The sequence below is a fragment of the Haliotis rubra genome, unplaced genomic scaffold (genome assembly GCF_003918875.1).
Source record: "Haliotis rubra isolate DU_JTF1 unplaced genomic scaffold, ASM391887v1 Scf4, whole genome shotgun sequence".
Lineage (NCBI taxonomy): Eukaryota > Metazoa > Mollusca > Gastropoda > Lepetellida > Haliotidae > Haliotis > Haliotis rubra.
In genome coordinates this window covers 2,213,163-2,231,784 of record NW_025767079.1, presented here as the reverse complement: position 1 = coordinate 2,231,784, position 18,622 = coordinate 2,213,163, and the positions used below count along the sequence as shown (strand labels likewise).

The window sequence follows — 18,622 nt, the reverse complement described above, 5'->3', positions numbered from 1 at the left end:
CGATGCTCATGCTGTTGATCACCGGATTGTTTGGTCCAGACTCGATTATTTACAGACCACCGCCATATAGCTGGAATATTGCTGGGTGCGGCGTAAAACTAAACGCACTCACTGTATTTCATCAAGAAACAAATCATTTAGTTCACTCTTTGTCCCCATGAAGACCAAAGGATATTACAGAAAATCACTATTTGACAGGACACTCTCAAGTTAAAGTGTTCAGTTATTACTATAACCAATGTAAAGCAAATGAAAAGTTTAAGTGTACAGTTATTACTATAACCAATGTAAAGCAAATGAGAAGATTAAGTGTCCAGTTATTACTATAACCAATGTAAAGTTTATGTGAAGTTTAAGTGTACAGTTATTAACTATTACCAATGTAAAGTTTATGTGAAGTTTAAGTGTACAGTTATTAACTATTATCAATGTAAAGTTTATGTTAAGTTTAAGTGTACAGTTATTACTATAACCAATGTAAAGTCTATGTGAAGTTTAAGTGTACAGTTATTAACTATTACCAATGTAAAGTTTATGTGAAGTTTAAGTGTACAGTTATTAACTATTACCAATGTAAAGTTTATGTGAAGTTTAAGTGTCCAGTTATCATAAAACCAATGTAAAGCAAATGAGAAGTTTAAGTGTCCAGTTATCATAAAACCAATGTAAAGCAATTGAGAAGTTTAAGTGTACAGTTATTACTATAACCAATGTAAAGTTTATGTGAAGTTTAAGTGTACAGTTATTACTATAACCAATGTAAAGCGAATGAAAAGTTTAAGTGTACAGTTATTACTATAACCAATGTAAAATTTGTGTGAAGTTTAAGTGTACAGTTATTTACTATTACCAATTTAAAGCAAATCTCTTTGCAAATTTCCTCCAAGAGCTTGTCTGTTAAAAATGATGGAATTTCCCTGTGTATTTTCCGTATGTATGTCAACCTTCTACCACATGCTTCAACAGTTTAAGTGTGTAATTAAAGCTGGGTGTTAATTAGGATAAATCATCAGAGTTAATCAGTCATTGTGCAACGATTACAGCAATTTTCACATTTACTGTAATTAAGCAATTTAGTTGGCATAATAGAGTTGTCATTTACTTTTTGGGGTTCAACATATACACGTCAGTTGTGGTCGGCTATGTTTTTTGTCTGATTATTTCAATGAATGGTGAAACAATATGTGGCCTTGCAAGATTTGTAGGGGATAATAATTATAACAAATGCGGGGTAGCCCAGTGGTTAAAGCGTTCGCTTGTCACGCTGAAGACCCGGATTCGATTCCCCACATGAGAACAATGTGTGAGGCCCATTTCTGGTGTCCCGCAGTGATATTGCTGAATATTGCTAAAAGCGGCGTAAAACTATACTCACTCACTCACTCGCTTTCCGTGCATGCTGCTTCAGTGGACATCACATCGACTGCCACTTAAAAAACTGGATTTTCCAAACAAATTCAAACGTTATCAGAACGTTACTAGACTGAAAACAATCGCCGATACAGTGCAAATTCAAGATCCCAAACCTGGTAAGTTTGTTGCGTGGATCACCGTCAAAGCACCATGGAATAACCACTTCTTTTTTCTGTCAGTTTTAGTGAGTGTGTGAGTGGATGGGTGAGTGGATGAGTGAGTGAGTGAGTGAGTGAGTTAGTCAGTGTATGACTAGTATTCCAGCGTGTCAGTTTATTGTCGAAGGAAAGCCACACGTCTCACGCCTTTAACGCTTTGGTGAAACCAACAAGGGTTGATGTGGTGCTGACGAACCCAGGGATCAACAATTATGGGTTCTGAGGTTCCCAAGGCACGACTACAGGTCGACTTGCCGCGCCTCGGGCTTACCCATGGCCCCTTTTAGACTGGGACCCGTGAAGATCCGGGTTAGAATTGATCTTCAGTAACCCATGCTTGTCGTAAAAGGTGACTAACGGGATCGGGTGGTCAAGCTCGCTGACTTGGTTGACACATGTCATTGGTTCCCATTTGCGCAGATCGATGCTAATGCTGATGATCACTGGATTGTCTGGTCCAGACTCGATTATTTACAGACCGCCGCCATATAGCTGGAATATTGCTGAGTGTGGTGCATGTAAACCTCCGTAAACTCACTCACTCACCTAATACACTGGACATGTCCTAAATTGAGTCCTTCAAACGATTTTGCCATAATGCGACGGAACGGTTAATCTTAAATAATATCTTTTCGATATCGAAGCGGATTATTATCATTATTTTTTTATTTATTTCATTTGTACGTTGCCGTGCGCTTGCGATCGGTTGCGAAGCGTCAATGATTTAAACAAAAACCCATTCACAATGTCCCTCATGTTACCGATGGGAAAACCGTTTTCATAAATGAGAATTCGCGAAGCTCCAAAATATCGTTAACGTGAAAATTGATAACAATGCGCTTCGTGTTTATTCCATCTGAATCTATGTGTAAAAATGTAGGTTGTAATTGTGATTGACAGGGCTCTTCAGTTGACAATAGCAGTCTGACATCTATGACAATCAGTATGTGCAATTCAAAGGCACATGTGTGTGCGTGCGTGCGTGCGTGCGTGCGTGTGTTTACGTAAATATTACAATTTACAGACTTTTTACTGCCACAGACGAAATTAATATTGGTCACGGTACACGTAAATATTGTTATGTAGCGAGGGAATATATATTTGTTATTTTACAAATAAATTCTGGGTCATATTTCTATTTAAATGGTAAATTTGTTGCGTCACATTGTTGGATAAACATATGGCAGACACACGCACACACGCAAACATACACCAATAAGAATATATGGGGCCGGTAGAGTAGCCTAATGGTTAAAAGACGGCAACGTTAATCTGTTATCGACCATTGGTACAGAATGCTCTCCAATCATTACGCTGTCCCTTCTAAATCGGTCAAGGGTGGTTGGTTAGCCTAGTGGTGGTTGCGTTCGCTCTTCTCGCTGAGGACCCAGGTTTAATTCCCCACATGGGTACAATGTGTGAAGCTCATTTCTGGAGTTCCCCGCTGTGATATTGCTGGAATATTGCAATAAGAGGAGTAAAACCATACTCACTCGCCCATCCACTCACTCACTCACCCACCCACTCACTCACTCATTCACCCACTCACTCACTCACAGGAACGTGTTGTGTCCTCGTCAGTAAGGTTGAGGCAGAGACAAAATGAGCTTTCATCATCAATTCTCCAAATACTTCATCAATATCCCAACAACACTATTAGAAACGAATATCACAATATTTCCACACAGAAAATCTAAACCGGGTATGTGAGTACAAAAATGACACCCCCTCTCAATTATAAGAACTCATAAAAAATAAAGTTTATTCACACATCGTAATGAACACAGAAGTTGCAAGGCGCCGAAAACATCAAGATTAAGTCATGAAGTTAACCCCTGTGAGAGCTGCAACGGCATAAAACAATGCACAAAGTGGAAAAACATTCCTGACAGAGCTACAAGCTGGGATATGTCTCTAAGACATCCAAGCGGTTTCATCTAAGTTCCTGGGATAATATGCACAAACTGTTCTTAGCGCTACGACTAATGTAAGCCAACGTAAAAGAATGGGATTAACTATGGTAGATTGAGATATTTTTTTTGTGTGTGTGCAGGCCCTGATCTTGTTTCTAATTACCGGAGATCGTCTTCACGAAGCGTGGTTATTGTTGATCGTAGTATTAATCCTTGCCTTATAAGGATCGCATCTCGACTGGAGAACACGTAAGTCGTTGCTTTAATCATCTTCCTCTCCCCCAAGGCTCAAATTTGGTGTCTTAGCAATAATCATGGTCTAAACAGTCCATGTCAAAACATGCACGTTTTGCTTTAAATTGTAAGCTGGTAGTCCTTGACTTAACATAAAGAGTGAGTGTATCAAGGCCATTGACTTGCATGCATGATACAATATCGACCTATAGCAAACACACGTTAAAAGGTTATCCAGATGCATAAAAGACGTGGATCGTAGAACTTCAAGTCGTGTCTGGTGAGATGATGGTCGAATCTTCCTGTTTAATTCTGGTGTGCCTCAAGCGAACTGTCTGCCCACTGAAGGCATGTGAACTCGCCCTGACCCTGCGTGCTGGTTGTGACCGCCAACAGCAGACCCGGGGTTGAACCAACCAAGCTCCCAGATGTCTGTCAATGAGTAATCTGAAACAAAATAAACATGGATGTGAAAATAGCACTTCAACTGACGTCTTGATCATGTATGTTGAAACCCAAATCCTGCAGCCATTAAACTCTGCCCATCCACAGATGATCACTGAAGGCTCTGGGTTGTGCAGAGTTGCGTCCCTTGTGTGAGCCATGATCCTATGAATGTTTCTGAATCCCTGGTTTGCCAATGATTTTCGATTTACCAACGTCATACCCCTGTTCATGGGTTTTGGTGACGTAATCGACAGCGCTACGATAGCCGTAGCGCTACGATAGCTTTGTGAAACGGAGTCCTGTACCACAAAACTTTTGTAGTGCTACGACATTACAAAGCATATAATAAACTATAGAGTTACGACAGGTCGTAACGTTACGAATGCTTTGTGGATCGGGACTCAGGCCTGCATTACTTTGGAATGACCTCCCGATCACGCTGACAAGCGGCGATATACCTTGGATGCTGTTCAAAGGGGCGATAACCGAAAGAACAATCAGGTATGCATAAAAACGATCACTCAAGGCAACAGTGGTCGCAGGTCACGTGAGTGACGTCGAGCTTTGTTTTGCCCCATACAATCATCAGTATCCGGTGAAATCTGTCAAACTTTGTCATAGTGTTATGAACTTAGATCAGTGATAGATTCCTCACACAATATTTCTTGTGATCTCAACACTGTAACCAAAAGATCCAAAACAAAATCAACCTGACAATGGAATTCTTTTTCAAGTTTCAGTAAAATTAACGCTTTCTGTTTCAGTTCGGGCTATTCCGGGGAAACTATCTATCAACGATTTGGCAACAAATTGTGGGCATTCCATCAAAGGAGAAATTGGTATGAATCCACTTCTCTATTAAAACAAAATTTCGATGACACTCCATTTAAATATTTTTAAAAACAATGCCTCTTTAACTGACTTGACTAAATCAATAATTTAATTCTTATCTGGTGGCAAACGTGGTCATAGCGATTTTCAGAAAAAAGATTTTCAGATTTTTAGTGCAAAAGATAATATAGAAAAAAATAAATAATTAACTAAAACCGATGTTGAATGCAACTACTGGTGCCGAGAACTAAGTTCGATCTACTGATAGTTTCATCCATGCTTTAAACACTGTGGTATGTGGTTCTTAATAAACACAATATGAATAGCACAATATGAATCTGATAACTCAGAACTCCAGTATACTATAACAGAAGATCCCAATGTTGTTGTGTGTCCAATTGTTAATGTGTTTTAGGAACTAGCGTTATAACAAACTACTATTTATGGTCCCCTTGAATTCCCTTTTCGATATTGTTTAAACAGAGCAATATCCCTCGAACATAGGGATAGTATTGACACAGTGGGTATTATAAACTAACGTTTAGTCTCTAAATATATATGAATGTGGTAGAAAGAAATAATTCCTTGAGCCTCGGTGAGATGGGAGATTTAGAACCAGGGGAAATGTAGACTTGCTTAAACTTCGTTTTAAGCATTGCAGAAAGGGCTGAGCGGAAGGCGAATATTGTGGTTCAGGGACTGAGAGACAGACTAAGGGTATCAGGGCACAAGCAGATAATACTTACATCCTGTTTTACTTGGAGTCAGCACGGATGAGCGAACATCAGACCAATATGTAGAATATTCCTTGACGACCACAAGCCTGAAACATAGTATAATGTAGTCCCGTTAGAACATCCTCTCAAATGCATGGCCAACAAGAGGCCCAGTTGTCTTAGGTCTCCTGACTCGCTGGGGCAGTGGGGTAGCCTTGTGGTTAAAGCGTTCGCTCGTAACGCCGAAGACCCCGGTTCGATTCCCCACATGGGTACAACGCATGAATCCCATTTCAGGTGTCCCCCGCCGTGATATTGCTGGAATATTGCTAAAAGCGGCGTAAAACTAAACGCACTCACCCACTCTTTATCATGGTGGTTCTCGATAACTGCGTCCCACTCACATCAGAAATAAACAACCATATTAGGGTATTTTAACGTTGCACAAATATTCACCGCGCAAAATATCACAGCTGGAAGTAGTAGCATTTCTTGTGGATGTAATGATGAAATATCATATTTCGTAATCGATATTTAATCGAGTGAAATAACACACTGTGCTGTACCAGACTCACTTACAGTCCGGATGTATGAAGGTAGTATGAGGTAGCCAAGGGGGCAAAGTGGTATCACTCTTTCACTCACTCACTCAGACCGCCTCCGTAGTGTAGTGGTTAGAGCGTCCGCCCGGAGTGCGGAAGGTCGCGGGTTCGATCCCCGACCGCGTCATACCAAAAGACTTTAAAATATGGTACTTGTTGGTCCCTGCCTGGCGCTCGGCATTAATGGGTACAACAAGGACTGGTCGGCTCGGGGTCAGTGTAATGTGTCTGAGTGAAGTATTCATGCTTCACTGCGGCATGGTATCTCACAGAGCTAGCACTCTAAAACCAGCTTAAGTCTGGGCTAGTACAAGCAGCCGCACATACACATACACACGCATGCACGTCGTCATATGAGCGAAATATTCTCAAGCACGACGTTAAACCCAATTCCACCACCACCACCACCACCACCACCACCACCATCACTCACTCACTCACTGACAGGAACGTGTTATGTCCACGTCTGAGAGACTGAGGCAAAAGCAGCTTTCATCATCAATACTCCAAATACTCCATCAATATCCCAATCACGCTATTAGAAACGATCATCACAATATTCCCACATAGAAAATCTAAACCGGGTACTCGCTCATTCACTCAATGCTTACTTCGTTTATAACGTACAAGCTCACAACGAACTGACGGATATGACGAACTGCTATTTTTGTCCCGGCCACTGATATTTATTTCATTCAAAACGCTTGTAACGAACTAATGTTATTACGAACTCAAATTTATGATCCCCTTTCGTCCATTATAACCCCAGTTACCTGTAGTTTCCATTAGACAATTCTCTAAGGGACCACCATCGCAGTACTTGAATGTGGACGCCATTACCTCGAGTCAAATCTTTTCAAGTTGAAAACCAAACGCTCAAACTTACCCGCCTACATTTAGAAAAAAAGAAAGTAGATCTCTTATGCTATATTGAATTATTCTGTCATTAGATTCTCCTGGGACAAGAACAAGGAATTGGTAACAGCTAGAACGTAAATAAACCTTGGTTATTTTGAGAATAAATTTTTGATAAGATAACGACTTTGTATGATCAACCACAGACAAGTACCTGGCGTGAGGAATCCCAACATGACACTTACTGATGTGGATGTCTTTGCGACGTGACAGTACAGACATTCTCCGAAGAAAAGGTGACGGGCGTGTTCTTTAAAGCGTTTCAAGCATGTTTTATCGCATGTTTAAAGGCAACAAATGAGACTTTCCAATAACCATATCCTAACGGTCTTGTCACCTGTGCTCTTCAAAGTGGCCTTCTTGTGTCACGTTCTAAATAAACCACGCAGGTTGGCTGGACGCTGCTGTCTCGGGAGACAACAAATGGTCACGATATTGCAATATTGCAATGTGGTTCATAACACTAACTGTCAACAAGATTCAGGATTCCTATATATCTTATTTATATATATTTAGTCCTTCCGACTTGGCACAGTAGACGCTGGAATGTGCCGATTCCTTGAGCATCATCGTTGGTTCGAATCCCGATTCACCACGTTTATATGTTTCTTGGTTTGTCAGCACCATTTTGTGACTGTGTTCGTAGGTATCACTCACTCACTTACTCCCAGCCTTCCTCTGTTCTAGATCGATGCTCTAGCTGTTGATTACTGGATTGTCCGGTCCAAACTCAATTATTTACAGACCGCCGCCATACAGCTCAAATATTGCTGAATGCGGCGTAAACCTAAACTCACCCACTCACTCCTCCGTTCTCCTAACTGAGCATAGCAGGTGGAATGATTATCAAGGTCATTAATCAAAAACCGATAAAAGACATGTATGGTACACAGTCTGCAAACGAAACGAATTCTTCGATTGTAGTTTCAGGCTGGTGTTTAGCAATATTCCCGCATGATCGCGACTGGAGACGCCAGGAATGGACTTCACACATTGTACCCACGTAGGGAATCGAACCCGTGTCTTCAGAGTAACAAGTGAACGTTTTAACCACAAGGCTACCCCACCGCCCATAATTTCTGATGAGGAAATGGAACCCTGGTTTATAAACCTTGTTTAGGCAATGAGTACATCCTCTTCCCGGTCTATGACAGTGAGTGAGTATGGTTTTACGCTGCGTTTAGCAATATTCCAGCAACATCACGGTGTCCCTACACTAGGAATGGGCTTCACACTTTGTACCCATGTGGGTATCGAACCGTGAGGGGCGGTGGGGTAGCCTAGTCTTCCGCGTGAGGGGCGGTGGGGTAGCCTAGTGTTAAAGCGTTCGCTCGTCACGCCGAAGACCCGGGTTCGATTACCGATGGGATCACCGTTTTCATAAATGAGAATTCGCGAAGCTCCAAAACATCATTAACGTGAAAATTGATAACAATGCACTTCGTGTTTATTCCATCTGAATCGGGGCGGTGGGGTAGCCTAGTGGTTAAAGCGTTGGCTCGTCACGCCGAAGACCCGGGTTCGATTCCCCACATGGGCACAATGTGTTAAGCCCATTTCTGGTGTCCCCCGCCGTGATATTGCTGAAATATTGCTAAAAGCGGCGTAAAACTAAATTCAGTCAGTCAGTCAGTCCATCTGAATCTATGTGTGATAATGTAGGTTGTAATTGTGATTGACAGGGCTCTTCAGTTGACAATAGCAGTCTGACATCTATGGCAATCAGTATGTGCAATTCAAAGGCACATGTGTGTCTTGCTGAATGCGGCGATGACAATGAAAACAGTTCAAAACCTGGAACCAGAGACCATATAATAGATTATTCTAGTATCTGGTCTCTGCTTGAACCCAACCTGCGTGGTTTATTTAGAACGTGACACAAAAAGGCCATTTTGAAGAGCACAGGTGACAAGACCGTTAAGATATGGGTACAATGTGTGAAGCCCATTGCTGGTGTCACCCGCCGCGATTTTGCTTGAATATTGCTGAAATCGGAGCAAAATTAAACTCACGCACTTCCGCGTGACGCGCGAACGCTTTAACCACTATCACCTCGTATCTATGAGAACTTGTAGATGAAGTTGTGCTTACTTGAACTGGATGCTGCCGACGTGCACGATGGTTGGTGGGTACCACAATAGCGTCACTGACGTTTTGTCGACACTGCTGGAGTGAGTCATGCCACAGTTGGGAACGGCCTTGGCGTCGGCGGAGGTGTTGAGGCAGGTACCGTCAAACATCCCCGTCGTCGTGTCAGCTGTCACGAGGAAACCTCTGAATGGGACGCCGTTGCCATGGATGGTGACTGAAAAAGAGTTAAACTCGTAAGAAAGTATACACTGACTTCTACTTCTGGTACAACGCCCCCTTCGGATTTCGAATCTAATAGTCGAAGTAACCAGAAATAGAGGATATTATATCAGTGTCCATGTCATACTATGTTGGTATTTAGGCACGAGTGTTGTAAACACAGTATGATATGGGCACGAATATAATATTCTCTTTATTACCGAAGTCGTCAATTTGAGGAAAATAAACCGAAATCTGCTTTCAAGCATAGGCTGGCTACCCGCCGTCGCCGCATGTAGAACGCAACGTCACAAGAAACGTGACGTCATAGCATTGTTCATGACACTGTCACCATGACAAAGTGATATTTTGCCCTAGGGCATCGTATGAAAAAATGAACCCCGATATTTTCGCCGTCGTGGGTAATAAATAAGATTATTGTTCTGTTTTGCTGATCAAAATATGTGAATGCAGCAAAGGGTTCGGGTGATCCAAGTCCCATCAACAAATGATGTTATTGTTAGTATTAGGCTACTCTTGTTGTTGCTGAAGCTATTTAGCTCAAGAATCTCGATCCCACACGTTCTGATATTACAGACCGATTAATACGGCGTTGTTGTATATACGGTCATTGATGTAACCCAACAATCACATGAATCGATCTGAACTCTTATATAAAGTGGTGTGTTTTGAAGGACCGAGCATTATCAATAAATAATAGCCTGAGCTATTACAGGAACAAAACCCCTTCTTTTGAAAAAAATCTTCAACCGAGCTCCACTTTGATCACAATATGTAAGGACATTATTTGTGTGCTATTAATGATCCTGGTCGCGTATTTGCCGTTTCGTTGTCAAGAATACTGTGTTATTGAAATAAGTCGGGGCTCTGTGGAGTGAAAAGGGATCCATGTATTGATCACTGGTCAATATCAGTGTCGGTCTCTACTCGGGGAATATATAACATAGAACAATCACGTTTGTCCCCCTGAGAGGCATGTTAACCCCAGAAATACCTCAATTGGTTTTTGTTCGGTTTATACAAATAAAGTATTGTACGGATTTTAAAATAGAAGGGTTATCTGCCTTTGGTTGCGCCCGCATGTGATTTTGTGACCAATGGGAAAGCGTATCACTGTTTCTCAATCATTTTGGATAGGGTTTCTAACTTGCACATTACTTAAACGTTCGTCCAGCACTTTCGTTTTGACATTAACGAAAACAGAATACAGTACAATCGTTTCATATTCAAATGTGGGGCGGTGGGGTAGCCTCATGGATAAAGCGTTGGCTCGTCACGCCGAAGACCCGGGTTCGAATCCCCACATGGGTACAATGTGTGAAGCCCATTTCTGGTGTCCCCCGCCGTGATGTTGCTGGAATATTGCTAAAAGCGGCGTAAAACCAAACTCACTCAGTCAGTCATATTCAAATGATCTAACTCAGCTATACATTGAACAGAGTGAATCCTACGAACACGCTATTGATGAGGTTGGACCGATCTATCGGTGTGAAACATTGCAATGAAAAAAAACCACAACACTTTTGTGATCACAGTTTGTGAACAGCAAAGTTTAACTAAGTAATTAATCTAAATCCAAATTCCTTAAAATAAATCAACGGACGATTGGCTTTTTCTTTCAAAACAAACCCATTCGGGGAAGATTCGATATCATCCAATATCAGCATACACTACGTGTAAATCTGAATGTCTTGGGCACGTTTTACCGTTTATTATGCAGAAGTAACTCTCACAAACCAAACCACGTGTTTATGCCTCATCCTTCTTTATATGTACGATTTCTCATTTTGACAAAACACGAAGCCATCAATCTCTCAACAGAGGACGTGTTCACGAGACACGAACGAATGATAAACTGTAACTTCATGACATTTATGGGCTCTCTTCCTCATAATTGAATACATTTGTCAATTTGTAGATGGTTGTAACAATGAATTATTTGAAAATATAGGCTTTTGGCTACTGCTAAACAAAATATAATGTTTTAATTACGATTGACTGATTTCTAGTTTCTAGAATGGACTTCTCTGATTTTAACCGGCTGTAAAATACAGGGTCTAGTTTGTGACCATGAGCTGGTATCTTTGATTGGCATTCTGGAAGTTGAGGAGATGAAGAATGAGGACAATATTTATAGATAGTACTTTTTAATTTCCATAGGCGACGTTTCGACATAGATTCTGATGTCGTTGTCAAGCAAAAATCAACTTGTTTGACAACGACATTAGAATCTATGTCGAAACGTCGCCTATGCAGAATAATGAAGTTGTATATCAGTAAAAAAAAGTGTCCTAATCCTTCATGAGCTGTTTGTTTAACCCCATGTCGGGGAGGGCCATTCTTGCAATATGAGATAATAACGAAGACTTATGCTGCCTATTGGCTCGCACTGTGCTGTATTGGATAGATCACCTGTCCGGAGAGCAAAAGGTGGTTCGCTCCCTCAGCCCCGTCATACAAGACAGATGTAGATGCTTGATGGGCATATAGAAGTTGGAAGGTGACATAAAAACGTATGGTATGGATTTACAACTTCTATTGTTAGAACACGACGTTTTGGGGCTACCTCTTACCCCTTCGTCATACAGAATATGATTTACAAGCCAAATATTAGTACGTACAGGAGACCAGTGAGATGGAAGTTCAGATTGAGATGTACAGAGATCAAGGAGATTAAGTGATATGTTTTGATTGTGATGTACAGAGTTCAAAGAGATTAAGTTGTATGTTTGTACAACATATTGGTTTTGAGATGGTATAGATTGGTATGTACAGAGTGTTTATACAACGAAAAGGATGTACCTGATCGGATATACACAGAGAGAGAGGGAGAGAGAGAGAGAAATTGTTTATTGTATTCTCACCCAACACATTTACAGATATATAAACAATGCTGCCTTGGTAAAATGCATTGGTCACCATAAAAGGGTTATGAGAGAATTTTAAAACATGGTAGGCCATATTGAAATATAATATATAAAAAATTACACTTTTGCCCCATAGGTAACATTTTTGTTTCAGTCATTCAAATATTTTCATCCGGTTAATATAAAGATATCAAAACCGTTGATACTTCAACAGTGAGTGAGTGACTTATTAGTTAGCGTCACACAGGCACTATTTCAGCCATATTTTCAGAACATAAAACCCTGTCATCGAAGGACAGTAAAAATACTAGAGTATCACAGATATTTTGTACACTAGTACATTATCGTAAAATTAAATCACTATAGACAGTACAAAATAAAAACCGGCTATAGATCACCAACAACTGAAGGTAGATCACCATACTAGGGTCCATGAGGACTTACAGTACCTTTGCTACCTGCATGGACCCTAGCTGGATTTACATCATCCCTTCAGTCATTGGCGATTGGAGTCAAAATTAGCCATACTTTAAAATAACACATATTCTACGATTAAAAACACGTGGTTACTATACACACACACGACATAAAATACAAATATGATGCCAGAATGGGGGGAAAATAATAACACATAAACAAAAATAAAATTTAGTAAAAGTTAACCTAACATGGTTTTTATAATACTTTTAGTGGGGTCCTCCCATTACGCAGACAGCCAGTTCGCAGACACCTTAAAACAACAACATTTACAGTTCAGTGAACAGATTATCTACCTGTTACCTAAACATTATAATGGAATAGTCGAAATAAAAACACAGGAACAAACTGAAGCTATATTATTTATTTTGAAAGATGGACGAAAAGACAGTAATTTGAACAGTTTATTCTTCTGTTGTACATATGCTATTATTGGGAGGGGGGCTTTTCTATCAATAAACAAAATCAAACCTCTCAGTGAGAAAGCAGTTTTTATATTCGATAGTAATTGATAGTAAAATCAATTTTGAGAAGAGATATCATTTATCATTTAATCACAACAAAGTTCTATTTACCTACAATCAAACTTCTCAGTACGAAGCCTGTTTCAGGCTCACTCTGCTCTACTCACTAGACAGTGGATTGTTCCATTATACCCGCAGGTGTTACCCTAATTAACCTTCTAGTTCAGTGTCTGCCAATTGGGTGTCTGCCAATTGGGTGTCTGTCAAATGGGAGATAACCCTTTTAGTACACATTAAGAGATACATCCAATTTTACATTGACATTTTCTGTCATTCACCTGATGAGGGAGCAAGAAGTAGCCCCGTGTTGTAAATAACAGAAAGGTTGTAAATCCATACCATGCGTTGTTAAGACAGCTGTACCTATTCACCCTGTCTGGCGGCTTTAATGCTATAGAACAAAGCCTATAGCTAGTGGTCTCGAGACCGTTCACTTTGTCCGAACAGGGCATCCATGTTCAACTGGAGCATGGTTTCTGACGGGCTGGCACTGTCAGTAGTCTGGACCAGTCCAAGCATGTGTGAAGTGTAAATTTAGTCTGTTTGGTTGGAAAATATCCAGAGTGACACGATCATATTGTATATAAATCACGCGAGTATTCTTTGTTAATGACATGTACGCTCTATACAATTCGACACAGGCAATAGATTCATCAAGTATAAACGTGTAAAGAATTACTCCGGGGACACAGTTACTGTCAGATCTTCCGTTGACACCAGATAAAGTAATCTCAAACTGCCAAGGATGTACTTCATGCACTCGCCTCCGGGTTTTGCATTTTTTTAAATATTTAAAAATGTAGTTCACAAGACACATGTTACCACGGAGACCTGACACTTATTATCGTGAATATTACGCTGCTTGTTGAGACTGAAACAATGCGCTCACTTCTTCAAATCTGCACTCGGCAATAATCCAGTTGTATGACCAAACAATATGGTAGTATAACTTTGAGGACGATCGGTATTGGCACCCAAGCAACAAAGTGACCAAGTCTGACCACGGAATTCATCACGTTGCCTCGTACGACCAGCAAAGATGTCTGGGTAACTGTCGCACCAATGATTCCAAGCGTAAAAAAAACCCTGTTTTACTGTTTATTGTGTAATGTTAATAGCAGTTTACTGAGTAATGTGAATAACGGTTTACTGAGTAATGTGAATAACGGTTTACTGAGTAATAAGAATAACAGTTTACTGAGAAATATGAATTATAACAGTTTCCTGAGTGATGTGAGTAATTTGAATAACATTTTCTTGAGTAGTGTGAATAATAGTTTACAGAATAAGGTGAATAACAGTTTACTGAGGAATAGCAATCACAGAGTTTACTGAAGAAAGGCCACGGACACTGTTAACTGTGGAAAGGCAATAACGTTCTACTAAGGAATAGCAACAGCACTATTTACTATGGAATGACAACTACACTATTTACTAAGGAATGTTCATTCGGCGACAGCGTTTACGTAACCTGATCTTGGCAATATTTTATGATAATAACCCCAATAGTATGACCCAAATAAGTAAGAAGGTTTTTCTTGACATTGTATCTATGGAAATAGAGCATAGTGTAAAGCACACTAAATATGCGTTTGGTGTTGTTGGTTGGTTTGTTTGTTGTTTAACGCCGCACTCGGCAATATTCCAGCAATATGGTCGGTCTGTAATTAAGTCTGGACAAGACAATCCAATGATCAACATCATGAGCATAGATTTGCACATTTGGGCTACGATGACACGCGTCAACCAAGTCAGCGAACCTGACCACCCGATTCCGTTAGTCGACTCTGACGACAATCATGGGTTACTGAAGATCAATTCTAACCCGGATCCTCATTGGTCTGCGTTTAATGTACATTGTGGACGAACTTTTGCGTTTATCTATGGATCTCTTGAAACATTTTCCTAATATATATTGGTTGTGCAGACGGTTAGTTTGGAAGGCGATTAAACAGAGACTTACTGTTGATTGGCTGCTGTGGTCCGTATTCGGTGGCATTCACGACGATTTGAAACGGGCTGCAAGTGCTCTGTGGTAGCGTCTCGTTGTGCATTGGGCGTCCGAGCGGACTGCCGCATAATTCCGCTGGGGCACCATTTGGAAAAGCAAAAACACATGTCACAGCTGAGAGACAAAACGCGAGGGTCAGGATGGCCACCATGTTGTTCTTTGACGGTCGTCTGTCGTCTGCTCGGATTGTCGTCTGCTCCTTCTTAGAGCTCAGGATAGGGGAATGGCCCATTTTGTTTCAAGGGGTTAATTTTGTCAACAAAGTCCACTGTTAACTTCATGTCAACTTTAATATTTGTGTTATTTGAAGAAGGAACATGTTCCCTGCTTTTTCTGTTGCATAAATTGTTACCGGTAAACAGAATGTGTAAAATGTTTATATTAATTTTGAAGATTTCAGATCCCAGCCTCCCTATTCATGAAATGAACTTGCCTGATGTCATTAAACAAGTCTTCAAGTACAAAGTATTGACATTTCAACAGGTGCCTTTTGTCAAAACGATGGATGGATACCTGATTCATGTCAGGAGCGGCGAGGTGACGAGTGCAACGGTGACGTCATCGGGGAGATTCTGTCACATGACAGGTCACCTCCTACGGCTATCACCGTTTCGCCCTCCAGCCACTTGTGTTAAACATAGACAAAGACATTATCCCGCGCAGAAACTAACTGTGACATGATAGTAAGATTTATTTTTCTTCATGTTGGCAGTTTCATATTCCAGTATTGCTAAATCTGAAGCATGAAAACTTCGATTGCTCACATGATTAAACTTAACGGCAATTGAAACTAGTTGTTCATACATACATAAGATAGAGAGAGAGAGAGAGAGAGAGAGAGAGAGAGAGAGAGAGAGAGAGAGAGAGAGAGAGAGAGAGAGAGAGAGAGAGAGAGAGAGAGAGAGAGAGAGAGGGGGAAAGAGAATTTAAGAGAGAGAGGGGGAGAGGTGGAAAGAGGGATATGCGCAGGATGCAGAACATTTCAATAAGTAACACAGCAAAATAAGTTGTAATTTTCTGTTGATGTTCCCGCTCGTAGAGTGGGTTTCGGTGAGGTATGGTAGAGGTAGCGCAACTCTTTCCCTCGCACTCTCTCACTCTTTTGCATGTTTATATTTTAATTAAATCTTCCACGTAACTCTACTCCGTACACCAGACATCTGTTTCAATTCAAGTTGAGACCAAGTGAAAAGCGACATGGGCTAAACTGGGAGGTTGTTACATCAGTGAAACCATTATCTGTTATACTTGTACACAACATAAACAAGTTTTAGAACGTAAACATGGTTTGTGAAGAGACCTTAGTCCGTCATTACTAAAAACAATTTTCGTAAGCATAAAATGTCACTGCTATAGCGTCCAAAACCTTTCTGCAAAATTAAGAAATATTGCGGAATAAACAAATTTTCTAACCATAAGAAATCTCTTCTCAAGAATATCGCAAAACTCCTTCATACTCTAAGACATCTGTGGTAAACATAATAATATATAATGATAATATGCAAAATTTGTATTGCGCCCAATATGATTTGGGGCAACACTAATAAGCACCTCAATCTTTTCCATAATCATGAGATATATTTTCCAAATACTTGCAACAAAGCCCTTTCCATAATTGTAAGAATTTTTATGCCGAAAATTGTCGACAGGGGCGGTGGTGTAGCCCCGTGGTTAAAGTATTTGCTCGTGTTCGATTCCCCACATGGGTTTATGGTGTCTCCTGCCGTAATATTGCTGGAATATTACAAAAGCGGCGTAAAGGCATATTCACTCACTCACCATCGCAGGGTTCAGATTATGTAACAAGCTTGTGCGTGTGAATTATAAAAAACAATAAAATAGTCACTATGCAAGGTCTTCAAAAAAACGGTGAGCGTATCCGGAATCTCAACACCTGAGGGACTTCAAAGTCCACATTAATCTCCGATGACGTTCAGTGAGAATGTTGCTATCTTCTGAACAATTAATCAGACAATGCTATAACCTGTTGACATCGAACAACATTCAAAGTTCATGCTCGTTTTATTTTCAAATTGACCTCAACAACGACAACAGCATGTTGGTTAGAGCATAATTAATGTTGATTGTTCCCGAAATTCATCGCCCAATACCATGTTATTTATTCGACTTGTGAAAGGTTCACTTGGAGTTCAGCTGTGACAGTAAGCTCATAACAATCAAGGTAAAACCTGCCCGACAAAATATTACTTGCTTTAGAACCCGCGAAGATCCGGGTTAGAATTGGTCTTTAGCTACCAATGCTTGTCGTCACGTTGCAGAGGCGACCAACGGGCTTCGTAGGTAAGGCTTGCTGACTTGGTTTACACATGTCATCGTATCCCATTTGCGTGGATCGATGCTCATGATGTTGACCACTGGATTTTCAGGTCCATTACCGCCGCTGTAAAGCTGCAATATTGCAGAGTGTTGCGTTAAACATCAAGCAAAGAAATCTGGCTCCAGATGCTGAAGTCAGTGACCAAGAGCCGAAGGCATCAACAGCATGAGACAAAGGTTGCCAAGCAACACGTATGAAGAGAATTGTGCCATGGAACACTGGGCCCCGCTCCTCAAAGCGATCGTAGCTCTACGACAGTTGTAAGTCTATGTTAAAGTATGGGAGTTACAATCATCTTAGCGCTACGATCGCTTTCAGGAACGGGGCCCAGATGTGGACGATGTGCACTACGATACTGACTCCTTTCTTCATCGTCGGGCTAGAATTGATCTTCAGCAACCCTTGCTTGTCAGGCATCGTCAAGTTCGCTGACTGGATTGGCACGACGTCGTATCCCAGTTGCGTAGATCGATGCGCATGCTGTTGATCACTGGATTGTCTGGTCCAGTCGCGATTATATACAGACCGCCGTCATGATCCGAAATACTGCTGAACAAATCTTCGTCAACACAAAAAAATAAGGTAGAAATAACCGTCCCTCCGTGTGACGAGAGAGACTTAATTTCCAGAAATCTGTAATGAAAGCAGTCATTTTGGACCCAGTATATTCTACCAGATATATGCTCTGGGTTAGAATTGGTCCTAAGCAACCCATGCTTGTCGGAAGAGGCGAAACACGGGACCGGGTGGTCAGGCACGCTGGCTTGGTTGTTACAGGGGCGGATCCAGGATTGTGGAGAAGAGGGGCGTAAAACTGATCGTGTTGACCAGAATATAACCCATATTCGCCTTGTTTGACCAATGTT

The 18,622-nt window shown here is 40.9% G+C and overlaps 1 protein-coding gene across 1 annotated transcript; it reads right to left on the bottom strand.

Moving 5' to 3' along the window:
- Window positions 1-3,316: 3,316 nt before the first annotated feature.
- Window positions 3,317-15,710, bottom strand: LOC124287314 (putative defense protein 3). Its single transcript, XM_046723812.1, has 4 exons — window positions 15,371-15,710; window positions 9,321-9,534; window positions 5,743-5,819; window positions 3,317-4,165 (listed from the first exon to the last, which is right to left on the bottom strand). The coding sequence occupies exons 1-4, from the start codon at window positions 15,648-15,650 to the stop codon at window positions 4,041-4,043; spliced, it is 696 nt and encodes a 231-aa protein (XP_046579768.1). The 5' UTR covers window positions 15,651-15,710; the 3' UTR covers window positions 3,317-4,040.
- Window positions 15,711-18,622: the final 2,912 nt, after the last annotated feature.

Coding starts and splice junctions, on each gene's coding strand:
- LOC124287314 (XM_046723812.1), bottom strand. CDS start 15,650: ATGGGCCATTCCCCTATCCTGAGCTCTAAGAAGGAGCAGACGACAATC. Junction 5,820..9,320: donor GTCGGCAGCATCCAGTTCAA/GTAAGCACAACT, acceptor ACTATGTTTCAG/GCTTGTGGTCGTCAAGGAAT. Junction 4,166..5,742: donor GACTCCAAGTAAAACAGGAT/GTAAGTATTATC, acceptor ATTTTGTTTCAG/ATTACTCATTGACAGACATC.